At 42.0% G+C, this 19,974-nt stretch overlaps 3 protein-coding genes across 4 annotated transcripts; 2 read left to right on the top strand and 1 right to left on the bottom strand.

Moving 5' to 3' along the window:
* The first annotated feature begins 1,117 nt into the window (after positions 1-1,117).
* Positions 1,118-5,113, top strand: LOC104433716 (zinc finger protein CONSTANS-LIKE 15). The gene is made up of 4 exons (XM_010046562.3): positions 1,118-2,200; positions 2,932-3,135; positions 4,368-4,633; positions 4,750-5,113. The coding sequence occupies exons 1-4, from the start codon at positions 1,259-1,261 to the stop codon at positions 4,844-4,846; spliced, it is 1,509 nt and encodes a 502-aa protein (XP_010044864.2). The 5' UTR covers positions 1,118-1,258; the 3' UTR covers positions 4,847-5,113.
* Positions 5,114-10,822: 5,709 nt separating this feature from the next.
* LOC104433715 (leucine-rich repeat protein 2) lies at positions 10,823-12,793 on the top strand. Its single transcript, XM_010046561.3, has 7 exons — positions 10,823-10,943; positions 11,107-11,239; positions 11,357-11,428; positions 11,516-11,659; positions 12,054-12,125; positions 12,253-12,324; positions 12,535-12,793. Exons 1-7 carry the CDS (start codon positions 10,862-10,864, stop codon positions 12,611-12,613), a joined length of 654 nt encoding a protein of 217 aa, XP_010044863.2. The 5' UTR covers positions 10,823-10,861; the 3' UTR covers positions 12,614-12,793.
* Positions 12,794-13,121: 328 nt separating this feature from the next.
* Positions 13,122-19,720, bottom strand: LOC104433714 (uncharacterized protein At2g33490). 2 transcript variants are annotated; one of them, XM_010046560.3, is made up of 11 exons: positions 19,290-19,719; positions 18,627-18,699; positions 17,626-17,700; positions 17,482-17,543; positions 17,331-17,399; positions 16,717-16,745; positions 16,426-16,633; positions 16,072-16,314; positions 15,396-15,449; positions 13,935-14,928; positions 13,122-13,427 (listed from the first exon to the last, which is right to left on the bottom strand). In XM_010046560.3, exons 1-11 carry the CDS (start codon positions 19,413-19,415, stop codon positions 13,417-13,419), a joined length of 1,944 nt encoding a protein of 647 aa, XP_010044862.1. In that variant the 5' UTR covers positions 19,416-19,719; the 3' UTR covers positions 13,122-13,416. The 2 variants fall into 2 exon arrangements, with proteins under 2 accessions (XP_010044862.1, XP_039163487.1); XM_039307553.1 differs by lacking the exon at positions 17,331-17,399 and having other exon boundaries at positions 19,290-19,720.
* Between the last annotated feature and the right edge of the window lie 254 nt (positions 19,721-19,974).

Raw genomic sequence — 19,974 nt, 5'->3', positions numbered from 1 at the left:
CCTCGATTTAGGCTTAAATATAGTAGTCAAGCATCTCATGAGATTGTGAGCCCAAACATTCTAGTTGACTGATAAAATGAAAGCTCAATCACTCCAAAGTGCACCCAGCGAATCAGCCATTTCTACTTACATGGCACGACAATAAATCTAATTACTTCCGACTCTCAGACTGGAAATTGAAACGCGTTTATCATTGAGATGGTTTGTCGAGTTGAATAAAACTTAATATTCATGTAGTATGAAAATCTCTTCATCGCAAATAAGAATTTATTTTAGTCGTCCCTCGATTCCGTGAAATCTTGCTCGTTATAGTGCATTGGCTCAGTAGGGTCAATCTCACTCGAAATATGATTTATTACATTCGAAATGAATATCTCAATAGCGAGTGCGGAAAGCATTTGCAATTATGTGAATCTCGCACGAACTTGCAGCATGATGGGGCTTCGCAACGACATGCTCGTTCCTCCTCGTCCCTGCGTGCGCAAGCGTTTCAGAGTTTTTGAAAGGGAAGGGCCGACCACCTTGTTGTCATCTCATTCGACAACGTCCCCGGGACAATTTGCTAGCTAAACCAAAACATGAATAGTTTTTTTTTTTTAATACCAGCAAAATCCCAATTATCCATATACGATCGTTCTCGAGATATACTCACTGTCATTAATTTTTGAAAATTAAACTTTTCACAACTAAAATAAATTTAAGAAAATATTTAAAAAAACTCCGTAACAGCAAATCGACGAGACTGTTAAAACCCCATCCCAAAAAATTGAAAACCATACCAGCAAAAATCAGAGAGATGACTAGTGTTTCTTTTTTTTTTAATACCAGTAAAGACTGATTCGAAACCGATGTTCTCAAGTAAGCATTTACTTGAAATCAGGAATAAAAAAATAGAACCATCTCCGGGATCGGTTCAAATAGGAACTTATTCTCGAACCTATTTTCAGGGTAGTGGGATCTGGTTCTTTGGTAAATCCGGTCCCATTGCACACTTCTACGGGAGAGCGTGAGATCGTCGACGTATGTACGTGAAACACACCGAAATTGACACATCTTTCGTGTTTCTCATCGAAATTGACATATATTTCGTGTTTCTCATGTGTCTATTTGAAACAATCCCAGCAAAAGTCCTCACCTTTTTTCTCTCTCTTCCTCCTTTCTCTCTCCTTCGCTTCTCGTACTTACACCTCGAGTCGTCGTAGGTAGCCCTCTCTCTCTCTCTCTCTCTCCCCGTGTCTGCCCGAGGGAACGCCGGAAAATGGCGAGCCTCGGTTCGAGGACGCCGGCCGGCGAGAGGGCCGTCGTGCCCTGCGACTTCTGCACCGACCGGCCCGCCGTCCTCTACTGCCGGAGCGACGCCGCCAAGCTCTGCCTCCTCTGCGACCGCCACGTCCACTCCGCCAACCTCCTCTCCCGCAAGCACCTCCGCTCCCAGATCTGCGACAACTGCGGCGCCGCCCCGGCCTCCGACCGCTGCTCCACCGACAAACTCGACCTCTGCCAGGACTGCGACTGGGACGCCCACGCCGCCTCCCCCGTCGCCTCCTCCCACCACCGCGCCCGGATCGATGGCTTCTCCGGCTGCCCCTCCCCCCTCGACCTCGCCTCCCTCTGGGGCCTCGATTTGGCCGACGGGGGCAAGAAGTCGTCGGCCATCGCCCGGAACGACGGCGGCCAGCTGATGCAGGAGGTGATCTCGAGCATGGAGGGTTGGGCGTACGGGGCCGGTGCAAACGGGTTCGGCTTCCAGGACCTGATGGTGCCGAACGACGCGGGTTTGGCGGCTCCTTACCCAGGCGCCGTCAAGCAGGGATCGACGGCGGGTCGGACGAGCTGCGGGAGGCGCAAGCAGGAGATGCACAGGCAGTTGGTGGAGCTGCTGAATGGGGATTTTGAGGACAATTCTGATGGCGGGGGCGGCGCAGGAGGCGGAGGCAGCGGAGAGGGAGGAGATAATTTGGTGCCCAGGACGCCGAATAGGACGGCGGCCGCATGGCCGGAGAATGGGGAAGGGATTTGTGGGGAGCAACGGCACGGGAGCGATGGGGTCGATGCGGTGGTGGTGGATCATCATCAGCCATTTCAACAGCAGCCCACTTTCACTTCTTTGCTGATGTTCCCGACGCAGCGGGATTTGGAGGAGAGCGGACGGGGCGTCGTCGGAGCGGGGACTAGTAATGTTGGCGGCCAGAGCACTCAGGTTCGGATATCGATTGTGTTTTCGCTCGGTTTCACTTGATTTCTAGCCTTTCTGGCAGGTCAGTTAGGTATGTTCTTGTGCTTTGAGTTCGTTATGTGATCTGGGGATGGCTTCTTGCAATGATAGATTTCATGCTTTGTTAGCGTCTTGATTCCGAGCTTTCGGGATGGTTCGCTCGTGGTTCGGGCTGGTGACTGATTTTCTCCGGACAGTCGTGATGCTTTTGGAAAAAGGCCTAGTTTTTTCATGTCGTAAGCTCTCCGGAGGCTGTGTTGGATTTAGGGTTGGATCTCTTTTTGGGTTTCTTCATGTGATGATTTCTGTTCACTTGGAAAGCCCTAGGCTTCTTGCATTAGTGCTTCCTGTCCTTTTCACTGGTTTTATAATCAATTTGGAATGGAAGATAAAGAACTCTCTCTCTCTCTCTCTCTCTCTCTCTCTCGCGTTCACACACGCTCGCAACTTTAAGGCAATGAGCTTTTATAATTTTAGGAATGCAGCATTCTTGCGTTGAATATGGTTAAGAGCCTATCATTGATTCTGAGGACTTGCTTAGTCTTTCACTTACATTTTTAGGTCGTTTCTGGCACCCTTAGGCTGAGCTTCTCTTGTGGACTTTGATGCCGTTTCTCATTTTAATCTCGTTCCATGCTAGTATGTAACAATGGTCAAACCGTTGCTTTGTGTAGGAGGTAGTGAAGCTAACCGTTTGTATGTTTGCTTCCTCTCAGATTTGGGATTTCAACTTGGGACGGTTGAGGAGTCAAGAAGAAGCTAGTGCAGTAGAAGTTGGATATGGCCAAAACAGTGAAGGTTTTATGATCAAGAGTTACAATGAACTAATGAAAGACACATCAATCACAACTACAAAAATGTTGGGAGATGTGTACCAGCTGAATGGTTATGTCATGCCCAAGGATATTTCGTCATATAATGTAAGTGAGTCTACTGTCTAAGTACATTTTTTCTGTCCTGATTTGCATCTTGCATTTATTTATCGATATATCTTGCTCGAAGGCCTGGAACACTTTGACAAGAACTAGCTAAGAAACACCCGATGATCTTGAGCGAATTCAAATCTTAGCTGAATGTGAAGCATGGTTTCAATAATTGTAGGTACAAGCATCTGCCTCTTGGATTGCATCACCCGTTATATTGTGCCAATTTTGTTCCGGAATAGATGCATAAAGATTCAAATATTTTCTTCAAATTCGTTGTTCTTTTCCTGCCAGTCCACCACTTGGACCATCTTGAAAATTCAAGATGGAGATTACCAGTTTAATTGTATGAAGCATGGCTATGGTCATGCAATTTAAACACGTGCTGCATTTCTTGGTGTTGTTTGTTCCTGTAACCTGTAGACCTAGGCAATGCTTCACATCCTTGCATGTCCTTGAGATGTCTGAAATTTGGTACCTTCCTTAGATGTGATGGCTTTCTTATGCTTGAGAGCCGAGCCGTAAGGCTTAGCATTAGGCGCTTTAATTTCCTTTCTGTTTTTCTTTGAAAAGATAGACAAAGCTCACCACTAAATTTTGTTAAGCAAAGCAGATTGACAATATATCATGTTGAAATGTAATATATCCTTTGATCAAAGCTTGCAGGTGAACTTGTGTATATTATGTAATTTTGTGTGATGTTACCGATTGCATGTTGCCAATGATACTGTGCCTATATCATTCAATCATCATGTTTTCAACACCACATTCTAGGGATAGTTTTTGTTTCCCCATAAAGCTAGATAATGGTCATACAGGTTTTGTTATATAGTGTCCTTAAGGAACTTATTAAATAATCAAATCAGATGTGTCACAGTTTTCAAATTACTTATGTTTCTCGTGATGTTCAATGCTTTGAATATCATACTTTTTTGATGAGTATATGTTTGACAATGCTTTGAATATCATACTTTTTTAATTAGTATATGCTTGACAAGAACCCCTTGGGCACTCTAAACGTGACCCCAGTTATATTTTATGAAACACAGGGATCATCTTTTCCTTTGGTGAATGTGAATCACAATCTATTTTAGGTTATGTTTTCGAGTCATAGCCGGTTAACCTTTGCACTGTCTGATGTTTCTGGGAGAGACTTAGAAATGTCTTTCTACTTCTACATCCAAGCTTCTCTTCTCAAAGTGAATATCAGATTATTCGTAACACCGCAGGCCAGTTCAAGTAACCTGGCTGCTAGCCAAGGGCCAGCAACATCCGAGAGTAACAACTTACCCGTGTCCGGGCCATCATCTGGTTCAGCTCTAGCTAAAGCCAAAGGTTCTACTGACTCCAAGGGTTACAATTTTGTGGATCAGACATTGATCACCTATGGCAATGACATGAAAACGATGGTGAAGACAAAGGCTGACTTGGAGTTGCTGGCTCAAAACAGAGGCAACGCCATGCTCCGTTACAAGGAGAAGAAGAAAAACCGGAGGTTCCTTTTTTGTCAATCCTCTCCTTCTTGTATCTTTCCATTGCATAACAGCTTACCCGCTTTAGGGCACTTCTTCACGAGCTTTTAAACCACTGGTTCTTTCTCATCACGAACAGATACGACAAGCACATAAGGTACGAGTCAAGGAAGGCGAGAGCCGACACTCGGAAGCGAGTCAAGGGTCGGTTTGTGAAGGCTAGCGAAGCCCCTTGAATTGGGTTGCCTGCAGTAGCCAGATGAGCTGCTCCCTTTACTCTCTCTCTCTCTCTCTCTTTTCCCTTAATTCTTTGTTTGCTTGTAAATAACCTTTTACGATCAATCTCTCCCCATGTTGTAGTGTATGAATTGAGCAAGTCTTAGATTACGTGTGTTTGCTGTCATTACTCAATAGTCATCCAATCCTTTTCATCTTTTATGTCAGCATTCTTGCTCGGTACGGCTGATGATTAGTCCAAGAAAGCACAAATTTTTCTTTTTTTATTTTTATTTTTGGGTACCTTTTTTTTTTTTTGGTCATTAGGCAACTGTGGTACCTTCCTCCTCTTCGTAGACATTCTTGTGTTTTAGAAAAGCTTTAGTCTTCAATCTTTGAAAGGGAAGAGGCGTAGGTAGAAATGCACATGGCTGGTCATGGCTTGTCGATCGTGAATACGTATCGGCTCTATATGGAACTTTCTGTGATGCAACAAGGTAAGATGGATCGCGAAATTTCAATGAAATAATACGACCCGAGATTTGGTGAACCCTAAAAACTTCACGAGGCGAAATTACAAATCCTTGGAATGTGTTCGGTTTTATAATGTGTTGGTTTTCAATTTCTCTTTCATGTGTTAATACGTTGACGAAGAACAAAAATGAAAAGTTCATCTGCCCCACCTGCTGGGGAAGGTCTAACCCTAATCCAGCCTGGCTTCTTCTAATGGGGCCGTACTTAGGGCTGGGACAAAACCCTATTTATTAGTCTGATATTGTTCTGATTTCAAGCCAAATTATTTGACTCCTTTTCTTTGTACTAAACACTATGTGGTACACGCACGCAGTAATTCCGTACGAGTTTCTACATGCAAAGTGAAAGCGGCGGATAATTCCACATGACTATATTCTATTATTTGATTATTAGAGATTCAGAACGGGATTAGGGGGAACCATGAAAAACCTTGAAAATCTAATTGGGAGGAGACTTGAAAAAAGGGGACAAGGGAAATGGGAGTGACGTCATCTGTGTATTAAAAATGGGATGATGACCAATTTTAAAATATTTTAGCTGTCTGTGTTGTGTTCATTGCATAAGCTGAGCTCGTTCTTCATTAAACCGATTACATTTTGACCATTTAAGTTGGAATCTGAATGCGCATGGCCCAAGACAACAACCCTCAAGATCACTTGACTGGGAATTCTATAAGGATTGCCCTGATATTCCCACGACTTTAGTTCCTATTTTAATTCTATTCTGAACCTTTTTTTTTTAATCTAAAAAGCATCACTCAATATTTACTCCAATCCCAAATTTACTAACGTGTCTAAAAATCGTCATTTATTACAATATCAGGGTCATTTAGAGATTCATTATTAGAATTTACGTCTTTATCAACATCCTCATCTTAGAGTAATCCTGAGAGCAAATTTTTGGACTACAATGAAAGTTGGTAGTTTTTTTCTGAAACAAAAAAATGGTTTGCAATAGAAGTGGGATTGAACTAAAAATTAGGAATTTCATAGGAATTGAGAGGGGAAAGTTGGGCAAAGATGATCGCCTTTATCTGTTGACCGCGGTTGAATTATTGCGGCAGAGTTGGTCAAGATGGAACGAGCCCAGTTGAGCTTTGACCCATCTTTAACTCAATTGCCTTTTACTCAGCTTTAAACTCCTATGTTTTGCCTATTAAATAATTTGTTCAAACTTTCTTTTCACATCAACTTTTGATGAAGGATTGACCAAGATAATATCGAGTGCTCTTATTAAAGTCCAAGTCCCATGGTGTTGCCAGCACTTATGTGATCAAGTAATTGACTCGAAACTAAGTCCAATTCATAAAATTAATTTACTAAATAACATAGCAATCTTGACAAAGTGCCACACCATTTTAGAAGTCAATATCAACATCATTTTAGAAGTCAAAACATGAAGTGAGATGTCTGTATCACACACATTTGTAAGATGTCTCTATTTTCCTAACCCAAATTCATTTGAATAAAACTAACTCAAACGATCATTGGTGCAAAGTAAAGCTCATAGGTCGGCTAATTAATTGCGTGATAGTGATTCTATTCTCCATGTTGTGCGCGAGTAAGCCCAATATCCGAGCTACTCTCAACAAGTTTTGAATAGCGTCCCACCGAATTCATGAGATTATGATAGTTATTGAGCAAGAGCTGTCAATTTTTGTGATGGTTTTCACTTTGTCATCTATTGGGTCCAATCCAAGAGTCTCCATTCAGCCCAAAATTAAAATATATATATATATATATAACCAAAGGGTGACCGTGCGAAAGCGATTACACGATTGATGGTCCGTATGGAAAGTTACTTTTGCTCCGAAGAAGGAACGAAGAAAGAACATGTCCCGGCTCTTCAAAATGAACACGTCCTGTTAAAAGACCTGAGAAAAGGCCGAAAGGGAGCAGGCGCATCATCATTACACGATCCTTTCTCAATTTCGACCCACCTGAAAAGCTGTCCCTCCCTCCCTTCCTCCTCCCCTATCCGCTGCTTGGCTTTAGCCCTTCATGAAAATTACTAAAATTTACCGCCCGGCTCTACAAAATATGATTTATCGAGCTGCGTCAGGTTTCGCAAAATGTTATTTGAATGTTGAATTTGGCACAATTATTTAATTATCTATCCACAGTCCGTCATATTGTTCGAAATATTAATTTCATAGACGGGTTTTAAAAGGGTAATATTTTCCTCCCTCCCTAAATGAAAGAAACTTTTCTCAATCTAATCTGCGAGTTATAGACATAAACTACATACTTTTTTAATTATATTTGGCGCCAGTGATTCTACTCTATAATTAGAAATAAAGAAAAATATACTCCCGCTTCATTATATCCATGATTGCTCGAAAATTGATATGCCTCTTTTTGGGAGACAGAATGTGCAGGCTTCCTCTTCTTCTTCTTCTTTCTTTTTTTTTGGTTCGAGAGAGGATGTATTACAATAAGGGCGCATTTGACAACTAGCCAAGCAGTGAAAATTTCTATTCGTTTATTCTCAGGAGTAGATTTGTAATGAAAATTCATTTGGTAAAATTTTTATTCCTATGAATAAATTTGGAAAAGAATCAAGAAATTAAAAAAAAAAAGTTGATTATTTGTTTCAGGGAACAATTCTAGAATCAAGTCAACTCATTTTTCTATTCTTGTTCTTCTTCCCTCTCCTTCTTCCATTGCCGCCGCCATTAGCCGCTATCGCCACCACCGTCCATCGTCACCAATCACCAATGATTGGTGGGGCAAGGTCCAATGAGCTCTCCGATGGCCAGACAGGCCTCCCCCGGCCATCGGTGAGCCTCATCTGGCTACACAAGCTTAGCCTCACTAGATTTGGACGAGGTTGCTCGCCCAATTGCTGGTGAGGCTCGACCAATGAGGCGTGGCTCCTCAAGGGCCAGTGACGCTTTGGCGAGGTGTTGGCCCTTGTTTGGCTAGTCGCATTGGCGACCGGCCAAAGCTTGAAGAGAAAGAAAGAAAAAAGTAATAAAATCACTAAAAAATAAAATAAAAAATTACTTGGATTAGAAATTTTGAGAACGGTATTAAACGCAATTTTATCTCGAGAATAGAAATTTGGGACAATTAAGATGTGTTTGACAACCGACCTAACAAAGTGAAAATTCCTATTTTTTTGTTATTGGAAGTAAATTTGAAACATAAATCCGTTTGGTAAATTTTTTGTTTCCAATAATAAATTTGAAATAGAATCAAAAAGTAAAAAAAGTTAATTATTTGTTCCCGGAATAATTCCATAATCAAGCCAACCTTTTTTTTTTTTTTTCTCTTCTTTTCTTCTTGTTATTCTTCCTTTTCTCTTCTTCTCCCACTACTGCTGCCGCCGTTGCCGCCGTTCGTCGGTGATCAGTTGGCCAAGGTCTGGCTACCTCGCCAGTGGCCAGTTAGGCCTCACCTGGGCCTCCCCTAGCCACCGGCAAGGCTCGACCGATGAGGTGCGGCCTCATCATAGGCCGGCAACGCATCGGCGAGGCCATTAGCCGAGCTTGAAGAAGAAAAAGTGAAGAAAATAAAAAAAGGAAAAAGTGATAAAACTATTAAAAAATTAAAAGAAAAATGGTTTGGAGTAAAAATTTTGAGGACGGTATCAAACGCAATTCTATTCCTAAAATGAAATTTTGAACAGTTATTAAATGTCTTAAAATACTTAAAAATTGTTTTCGAAAGCAAAATAAAAAAGAATTATTTCTGATTCGAAATTGTTTTTTAAAACAAAATGTTCACCTAACGCACCCTAAAGGTCTAGAACAGTTGGTATAGAATATTTGATTATATTAACTTTTTGCTCGCATTTTTTTCTGCTGTTTCTCTTTATATATACATTTCTATTTTGCCGGGACCTCCCTACATTCGACACTTTGGTTAAGAATGCCTATAATTTGCGGAAAAATCTACAGTGTAATTGCTGAACATCAGAAATAAATGTAATGGGAGACAAATAAAGCTCAATAGTCCTTCTGCAACCCGAAGAGCAGCTTTTTCAGAGCACAAAGTGCAAAAGTTATTATTCCAAAGAACAAAATAATAATAAGAAAAAAAGATGAAACTGCAAAAATTATTCCCTGAGTCCAAAAGATATGTCTCAGATTCCCCCCGCCATTTGCACATCCGCATGCACTCAAATTTTTCTCATTTCATTTCTCTTTTTTCCGTCGAAAATTGAGGGGAAAATAAAGAAGACTTCCGAGAACATGCCCTCTATCGTGGTTGGTTTGCTTTTCCTTATTCTTTGTCTCTCTCTTTTAGATTCCACAAAATCAAGTTTTCGAAGTGAGTTAAAGAGAACTTAGCCTAGTCATTCCGTAAAGCCTTTCCCGGTGATAAGTCAATCCAGCGATGTTATTCGGTCGATTTCTTCTGTGATTAAGATGATAAGCTCGTGTTCTATATTGAACGAATGATGTGATGATCGTCAATCTATAGAAATTTCCTAATCTATGTAAAACTCCAATCTTAGGAACTATAAGCCGGAGGTTATGAACTGAAGGGATATATCTTATTTATACTAGAATAGAGAGATTATATGAACTTGAATAGTCAAAGCTTGAGATGAGTGAACTTCCTGTGTGAGAAAGAGTCGAAACTAATCATGCTCAAAGCGAGTTACTAGCTACTTTCTTGTGACCATGACACGCGGAACTTGTTTTCCTTTTCTTGCCCATGTGTTACGGTTTGGAGTCACGCAGGAATGCTCCTATACTCGCATACCCTTGTCAATGGAGCTAGTGACGTCGAGTACAAGAGTGAGTGATATAAAGAGGATGATAAAGCTGATTTGTGGAAATGACGTCAAAATATTCGTATTAGGATTTTTAGGATAGAACGATTATATTTTTTAAAATTTTTTAGGGAAGGAATAGCCTTCCACGCATATATTGATCAGGAGTTGACATTGCTCTTCTAACGAGACATGCAAAATATTTGGACACAACTAGTTTCTGTTTATCACGACCTCATCGGAAAATTGATAAGAGCTCAAGATCAGTTTATGCATAATAAGCCAACTCCAACTACATAGCTCCTTAAAGATATAACTGTTCTATTCAAAAACTCTTAACACAAATATCCTGGCGCCACTCCCACAAATCAAATGTATCATCTCCTCTGTAACACTCACTTTTGACCTCAGCGCCACTACCTTCGCTCACAAGGCTAAGTGTATATGGGAAAATTCCTATGTTATTCGGATAAGTGACACATGTCTAATATCGGTGCCTCATTTCATTTTATTTTATTTTATTTTATTTTAAAGGAATGGCACCAATAAAAGAAGATATGGGACTAATATCCTATAAATTGAGATTTATATATGAAATTTATTCACAAATATAACTGAATATCATGAGTGAGTGACAAGCGATTCTGTAAATGAAGTAACTCTGAAACCAAGACTGGAACCCACCCTGTAAATAAATACGCCTTTAAATGAACAAAAGCCAACTTCATTTCAATTCTCACCTCTCTCTCTCTCTCTCTCTCAAGCACAAGCTTCGACTCATGGCGTTGTCGCCCCTGTTCCATGTGGCCGTTCTGCTCCTCCTGTTGGCCCCTTTGAACCTCACCAACGCAAACTCAGAAGGTAAAAAAGACGAAGCCAAGAAGAACGGATCGCTTGCGGAGAAACGCATGCATTCTTCGTTCTTGTGTCTTCGAAGTTCCATCTTTTTTCTGCCCTTTCCTTTGGGGTCTCGTCACTTTATGAGGTATGATTGCCGAGTGATGATTTCGGAGAAACTGAGCAGGGGATGCTCTGTACGCGTTAAGGAGAGCAGTGAAGGACCCGGGCAACGTTCTGCAGAGCTGGGACCCGACCCTCGTCGATCCCTGCACTTGGTTTCATGTCACCTGCGACCGCCATAATCGGGTCACCCGACTGTATTCTTCTCCTCTTCCTCTTCTTCCTTCTTTCTTTCATTCCCAAGCTTTCTCTCTGTCTGTCTCATGATTCCTCTCTCTCTCTCTCTCTCTCTTTGGTATCATATGTTGATGCAGAGACCTGGGGAATGCGAATCTGTCAGGCAGTCTCGTTCCCGAGCTAGGGAAGCTCGAGCACCTTCAGTATCTGTGAGTAATTTTCGCGTGATGAGCTTTCGTTTTTTTCGCGATGGAATCAATATAAATCCTTGGACAAAATGTAATCCGTGTGAGCAGGGAGATGTACATGAACGAATTGAGGGGGGCGATACCGGAAGAGCTGGGAGGGCTGAAGAGCCTCATGAGCCTGGACTTGTACCACAACAACCTCACCGGCTCCATTCCCGCTTCCCTCTCCAACCTCTCCAATCTCAAGTTCCTGTAAGCACCTACTCTCTCTCTCTCTCTCTCTCTCTGTTCTTCTTCTTCTTCTTTTGCTTTAAAGCAAATTTCTTTAGAGAAGTGCTTGTAACTCGATTTCTGGTTCGCTATCAAAGGTGGGCTTCGATTTAGAATATCTTTGATTATGCTAAGCAATGCTCATCATTTGCAGTATTTAGAATATCTTTCCAGTCCAAGGCTTCTCATTTTCAGTTCTGGACAGGGCATAGTTTCGGTGGTTTGAGAAGCAATATGAGAAGAGTCATTTATTGACTATCGTTTTCGAAGAGGCCATAAAGTCCTCTGTTTTTTATTTTTTATTTTTTTCCCCTTGCTTTCTCTCTTGTTTTGTGAGGTTCTGAATATGAAATGATGGCACTGTCACGCCATGCAGGCGACTGAACGCCAACAGGCTGACCGGTGAAATCCCCAGACGACTTACCCAGCTCCGAAATCTCAAGATTCTGTAATTAGTCTCTCTTTCACTTCTCATTTATTTATTTTTTTCAATTTTTCCTCGTATGAAATAAGATGTTTTTTCTTCATGTCGTAAGTAAATCTCTCACCCCTTCGAGTTGAAACCCGTTGTGCAGTGACCTGTCCAACAACGATCTGTGCGGGACCATTCCGACCTCCGGTTCATTTTCCAAGTTCTCGGAGCAGAGGTTCGAGACACCCACCCCTCCTCCATCTCTGAATTTTCCTTAAAGCCTAAGCACGCACTCACGCGCACTCACTGAACTCCGCAACCACTCTCTTCGTTTGTGTCGTGTTGTGGGAACTTGTGATGTCCTGTCGCGTTTGACTTTGTGCGCTGCTGCCTTTGGTGGTACGAGTCGGGGCAATTAAAGAGTGGGGGGTTGTTTTGGTTGCAGTTACGCCAACAATCCCAGATTGGAAGGTCCAGAGTTGGTAGGATTTGTGAGATACGACGCAGGAGGGAGCTGCAACTGACGGATCACGTTGTACCCAAGAGCGAAGTTTTAGTTCAAGAATCAAAGACCTCCTGTTTTGAGAAACAGGCTTCGTTTCATGTAACCTTGGTTTTGTTTTTCTCGGATGGAGAAGGATGTGATATGCAGTCATTGCACATAACTAACGGCAGTGACCTTTGAATGGGTAGATTTTGGGCGACTCGATCGTGTCCCGACTCGTCAAAGAGCAATACGTATACTTTCACACGAAGCACACCTCTTCACATGAACGCCACATACTACAGAAGTGCATTCGTTCGATGAACAGGACGGAACTCGAAAGTAGATAAAATTATCAAGAGCAGGAACTGAACACTGGCACGATCCACAATCGTGAGAGATGATGCGCGGTGGCAATAAAAATCAAATCGGCTCGAGATCAGCACCCGCATGAACCAAGAGGAAAATTATATGTGGACGTGCTACGTGGATCCAAATGGCATATTGGCATAACTATGACTAGATTAGGCTTGACATCAGTGGGGATATGATCTGCCAATGGGAGAATGAATTCCCACTTAAATGCTAAACAAAAGAGGTCCGTCCATGTCAAAAAGTAGAAAGAGCCGAAAACAACTTCGTATTTAATTCCTACAAGTATGTACAAATTCTCTGGCTTGACACATTAGGGCGATTATGTAATTCCCTACCAACCGCTCCCCAAAGAAATGGCTTTTAAGGGGGAAAATAATTTACAAATATGCAACTGCGAGAAATTACCACAAGCTACCTTGTATTGGACACCCGTGGATTGCACAAAAAAATGCTCCAACGAATAAATCATCAGGTTGTCCCTGCGTCCAGCAAAAACATAGGATTTCAATAGTGAGTTTTGGGGCGCCGATATAAAGCTCTAGAGCTATTTAGGAACAGAAAGGACCAGTTTTTTCACCAAACCAGAAAGGAAGATGTGCAAAATAACGGCAGTTACAGAATAACGCTTCACGAAGCTAGCAAAGCAAGTGTTAAAAATGTTCTAGACTCATAAAACATTCGCCAAAATTCCATCTATTTAGGAAATTGACACCAAAAACCAAGGCAGGCCCAATGCAGCTAGAACCTAAAGCCTACAAAAGTAAATCTAATCATAAAAAATGCATCGATAGACCAGTTGAGTGATTCAGATCATAAAAATGAAAGGGCCTGCTCAATCCTCTTTCACTAATATATTGCCGAACATGAACTCTGATAGGATTAATCCAATTCCTTCAAAACTATTCTCCCCGATATGGAAGTAAATCATTTGTTAAAGGCATCCCCTTAAGTAAGCAATATCTGTCAGCAGAGGTTTTTTTAATTACCTCCTATTTTAACGGATGGAAGGATAGCTTGTGCATTAGCTGGTGGAGGCTGGATGTTAGATAAAGATATCGGTGTTAGCGGCGGAGAAGACACATCTTCTGCTGTCTCTATGCTATTTGGAACTTCCGATGGCTTTGAACCCCGTGGGGTCCTCAAACCACTTGAAGGTATGGAAAAACTACGAGGGACAGTCTGAGGAGGAATTGGCAATGGGGATGCTGAAGTCATTGCCACAGGCTCCTTCGTAACTGAATGATCTTGTCCTCGCGGGAACAATGGAGCTGAATGACCCACAAATCCTGAATGTCTGTTATTTGAACCGGCAGGGGGCCTTGGAAGCTCATGGAGCTCACTTATTTTAGGTGATGACGTAAGAGGTGGAGAAGAGATTGTTGACAGTTTTGGAGGAGATGAAAAAGGTTGAGAAATTGGATTTCGCAAGATTGGTCCTGAATATAAATGGGGATGTTCCACTGGTGCTGACAGGTTAGGCTGTGGCTTATTAGTCAATGGTCCAGAGAATGCTTGTCTTTTGAATTTCTTAGAACCCGGAGCACCGAGAGGATCATGGTTTGTGAATAAGAGCCCCTCTGCCAAAGGAGGAGGTAGTAATGGGGATGTGGCATTGTTTTTACTCTCCTTGAAAATGCCGTGATTATTCGAGACCAAAGTGCCCGAGAATTTCCCATCAGCTGAGCTTTTCCCGAACTTCTTTGGTTCCAGGGGAGATGAATGCCACAACTTTGGGTTACGCCAGCTCAAACTGGTCTGTCTGGAGGGTAGAAATGGTTTGACTGATGGTGTGGTTATTGAAGTCTTCGCATCCGTCGGTGTGGGCAAGACATAGGTTTGAAGCTTCCGAGTTGATGATTGTCTCATTGTCCCCATTTTGTCCATAGGATCTGACTTCTTTTCTGGATAGAGTGGAGCCGACTTGGCGATCTTCCTGTTTTCTCCACTAAAATATCCTCCAACGAATTTCTCTGCATTTTCCTGCATGTCAACAAGATGGATTGTGAAACTCTGCATCCTATACAGCAATTGACATCAAATGGAAAGAAAACAAAGTTAACTAGAGGTCCCAAAAGAGAATATCACAGTAGAAAAAGTATATTCTGATATATCTAGATCCTTAAGTTTTGCAAAGGCTTTCAGACATATGCAGCATGAATTTGCACTCATTGGAAAAGGTTAATGTGCTTATAATGGGCCATATGATGAGCAGCTAGTACAATCTTCATCTATATTTCAACCGTATATCTCCAGTCAGATGAGTTACTAAAATCAAACAGATATAGAAGAAAGATCAGACATGGTACTGATGGGATTTCAGCAAACTTAAGAGTGGGAACATAAACACATTACAAAATCATCACATAGGAAATACATTCTCCAGACCGGATACACTCATGAGCATAGACCCAGCACATGCACAAAAGATAAACAAACCGGCCAGGTACCTTCACGGTTTCGGCCGGAGAAACTTGGGGAAATGTAAGGTCCACCTGATCCAACTGCACAAAAAGTTAATAGCTGACAAGTTAATATGGCAAAATGCTAAGATGAAGTTAGCAGAAGACTGGAAACCGTGCTTCATCACCCAAGGTTCATCATATCACTAATTAATTCTACAATAAAGAAAGAACGCCATGTCATAAATTTGACCACGGTTCAGGATATACATGCTTTGCCCTTCAGACCATTTAATGGACCAAGAACAACCACCCTGTCAACTATTTTCATCAAAATGTGTCTTCTTGGTGAGACTGTGGCTCAAAAGTACATGACCAGCGTTGTAAACCACCCTAGACTATGTATTCAACTTAAAATTTTTAATCTCATATGTTGTCAATCCATCACCGAGTAAGAAATGACTGTGATTGGACAAAAGACTTATGCCCATTAAAGATGTAAAGGCAAGACTCTGAAATCTAGATGAATAAGAAAATGACTTTCTGAGTGCATGCGCATGCATGGGAATGCCAAGTGAGATGTACGTTCATCAATACCTCCGAAATGTAACCACTTCTACCAAAATAAAAATGGTGCTAATTCAGTCAGCCTAACGGAGTAAGGATTTTTAAGTGGAAAAATGCAGCCTTTACACCTTCCCATCAGGGTAAAATAGATTTTTACCTCCATTGAATGCCTAATATTTGAATCAGTCAATGGAGCTTGATCAGATTGCCCATAGTCGAAGCTCAACTCCCCATCATCATGCGTGTCATAACTGTCATCATCTTGATCATCATCCATTTCATCTCCTTCATCATCTTCAAGTCCGTCAAAGGGGTAATCAATATGCTGCTGCACAGCAATAAATTGTACCTGTGGCTCCACATCCTCAAGAGACTTCAGGGCTCTCTTGAAGAAGTTCAACTGTTATGCAAAACTAATGTAAGTAGCCTTGACTAGATGACTAATGTGGTTTTAACAGGCACCACACCAATAGGGAAGGGAGGGATGAAAAGGAGAAACTGAGAAAGAAACCTGAGCAGCATGATGACGAGCTGCCTGTGTGAGAAGACTACGAGATTGCCCTTGTTTCAGAGATTTCAGCCGGAATATAAACACACTCGCCTCCTCATCAAATTGTTCATAAGCTTCTTGCACTTGTGGCAGGGTAAAATTCTCTCCCTTAACAGTTCTTGATCGACCTTTTTCTCTCTGTTTCTTTAATGTGTCTTCATATATGACCCTGTGGACCAGAACCAGTGTGAAAAAAGAGTAACTTTAACCAGAAGAATTGAAAGCATAACAAACCCAATAACCAATAAACACCTTTTTTCATCACATTGTTGCTTCATCTCCTGCATCAACGCCAACAGAGAAGCCTTAGTAATTGTTACCATCACAACTATTATGCCATCTCAAAACCACTCGCTAACTACAAATAAAATACCATAGGAATGCTGAAGCTGAACTCATTTTCACAAAATACTTAAGAGTCATCAGTCGATGATGCAGATCCATTTGATGAATTAAATGTCTGCATCTAAGTGCCAAATTCAGCCAACTAATTAGCCTAGTCTTTTACTCACATTGGCTGATTAAAAAAAAAAAAAATTTCCACAGTGAGGCCACAGGTCTTCTTGATCAAGAGGCATTGTCAGAGCTGCTAACATGAAGAAAACCTGAAACCCTCATTATTATTGAGGACCTAAAATTGTCAAACCCTAGAAAACCACACAAAATGGTAACGGGGCAATAAAAAGTCTACAGTGATTAAATGCCACTGCCAAATGTCGGCATAGTTGTCAACAATGCCAAGTAGGGAACAGTTTTCTTAAAATATATCATCATCCTCAGCTGACTCGAACCATTCTATGAGTATAAGTGAATAACGATCTAATCACAGTTACGTCAAACAAAGAAGATGACCCAAACAGACAAACCTCAACTGTTCGAAGTTCATTAAGAAGAGACTGTGAGGGGATTGTGATTGTCCGTGTTATGTTAGAGCGCTGAAAATAAATAAAGAATCATCAGCATGAATGAACTGTAGGAAAACTATTTCCATCTTTTTAAACCTGAGAAAAGACTTACATAGGCATCAAGGTGTTTCTGGAGTTGATACTGTAATTTACCAAGCATGAGCAATACCTTTCCTGTATTAAAAGAAGTGGTCAAAAATCTCTCTCCCCTTCTCAGCATGCACATGCACTGCCAAACAAACATGTACATACTTACCACTATCTTCATCATCATTTAATGCGGTCTTTTCAAGAAGACAATCACCCAATTCCCGCAAAGACTCCGAGAACTCTGAAAGTACAGTAACGACAACATTGCTTAAGATCTTTGGAAAATGGCAGAGCATGAGCAGAAGTTAGATGAGATATTGGCACATAAACACAGTTGAAGGTTCAAGCAAATTAGCCAAGCACGTTCAGCACAATTGAATGCATCACACCAAAAAAATCTTGACATTCTCCATCAGCTAGAAGCCAGCTTTAAAAGAGATCAAGAGATTTCGTCTCAAAGAAGTTACCAGCATCCAAGCACACTTTATACAAATGAAAACTCAGCGAACTCATTAGCGATAATGTCAGCGTACTCCAAGAGAAGTTGACTTGAAAATCAGTCAAGAAATTGACTTAACAAGAAACAGCAAAGTTTTGATGACATTATTGGTTTTGACATAAATTGGGACAGTAGATAGGGGACAAAACTACAATTCAATCCAAATGGCATCACTTCCCATAAAAACTTCGTTTGGGGCATGTAAATGCACTTGCTCCTGACATCATTTTATGGCACAGTTTTACCAATATGATTAAAAACACTGAATCCAAAGGAAAATAAATTGAAGCTGCATCGACAAAGTTGATTATCTGTGCTTATTATAGAGCAACGGATCAATTTTTAGCCACCACAGGAACTCAAAGTTATATTTGAACTAAACAAATACACAGCAACATCAGCTACTCAGAGTGCACAGGCTAATCTGATTTATAGCTCAAATCTCCCGACATCAAATGGCATTTCAAAGCCGTTTGACATGCTCAGCACAAATCTCTCTCACATTAGCATGATAGAATACGAGCAATGAATATTAATGTCGACATTTGAATTCAGAACAACATCATCGACGAGTTAGATACTCACTATTATACTGGACAAGTTATACGCAACTCGTCCTACTGATGACCACAAGCACAACTATCCCCAAAAAAGAAAAGAAAGAGTACCATAACTACTATTCATGGTAGCGGCAGCAGCAGCGAGTAAATTGTCATAGCAATCTCTCATATCGTCCAGGTCCTGCAGCAAATGACAAAGGAGGAGAGTCAGAAGCGCGGGCATCGCTTGCACAAGAAACGGAAAGTAATGCACTTGAAACTCTGCATCTTCATTATTAAAAAAAATCAGCTGCAAATCGTATGTCGAAGTGCGACGGTCTCTGGAATCAATTATGAGATGTCGACAACCCTAATCACGTGCCAAGAAAAACACTCAAAATAGATAGACTGAATGCAAGCAAATACTGTCAAAAGGGGAAAATTTTTTGATAATAAGAGCGAAAAAACAAGCATCCCGATTACGTAATCCCGTCTTCACAAACACTGAGATGGCTCCGAGTAGAACAACATCCATAGCTACAAACTTTTGATGGAATACACCCCCCGTCGCCCCTTTGAGTAATCACCTCTCCAAACCATTCCTTTCTCGGTTCGTTCAATTCGTCGCCATATTCGCTCACCGGGCCGCGAGACGGCCATACGTTCGCCGACCTAAAACTAAACTGCACCAGCTGTTTTTCTCTCGACTTCATTCCAGATTGTCGCGGCCACCAAAAGCTACTCATGCGCGCGCGCGCGCGCGAGAGAGAGAGAGAGAGAGAGAAGCCGTACCCGAGAAGCCTGATCGAGCTCGTCCAGTTGAGACAGGCATTGGAGATCCCGCTTGTCCTTGGCGCCGACGTGCTTGTTGTGGTGGTGGATTCCGAACCCTCGCAACTTCCTGAGAGAAGTCTTCATCTGAAACCGCCTAAAGCAAAAAGAAAGAGAAGGACACCAGCTCCGCGGATCGCCCCGGCGAGTCCGACGATCGCTCTCCCTCCAAATCCCGGGGGCAGCGTCGGGGAACCAAAAATCAAACCGAGACGAGAGAAAAGCCTCCTTCGAGCCTCGAACGGAACCCTGCAGATCGCAAGATCGCGACGAGAAGGACCGAGGAAATGACGACGACGGAGGACGACGGACGGCGACGGCGACGGCGGGCGGCGGCGAAGCGGAGGGGATTGCAGAATGAGAGAGCAGCGGAGACGATGGGGGTTGGGGTGGGGGTGGGGGGAATTGATGTGTGGATGGATGATGGCGTCTTCTGCCCTGGCAGACGAGTCAACTAACGAACGGAAGACCCGAGCGGATTTCTATTTAAGCAAATCTCTCTCTCTCTTTCTCTTTCTCTTTCTCTTTCTGAGCGCGTGTGGTGCGGTCAAAAGAGACGATGGTGGGTTGGAAGGTTATGTCCGGACTGTTACGCCGAATGACGCGAGCGCGAGCGCGATCTTGATCGTTCCTTGACCTCGGAAGA

The sequence above is a fragment of the Eucalyptus grandis genome, chromosome 2 (genome assembly GCF_016545825.1).
Source record: "Eucalyptus grandis isolate ANBG69807.140 chromosome 2, ASM1654582v1, whole genome shotgun sequence".
Classification (NCBI taxonomy): Eukaryota; Viridiplantae; Streptophyta; class Magnoliopsida; order Myrtales; family Myrtaceae; genus Eucalyptus; species Eucalyptus grandis.
Note: the sequence above shows the minus strand (reverse complement) of the source record. Positions and strands in the feature narration are given on the sequence as shown.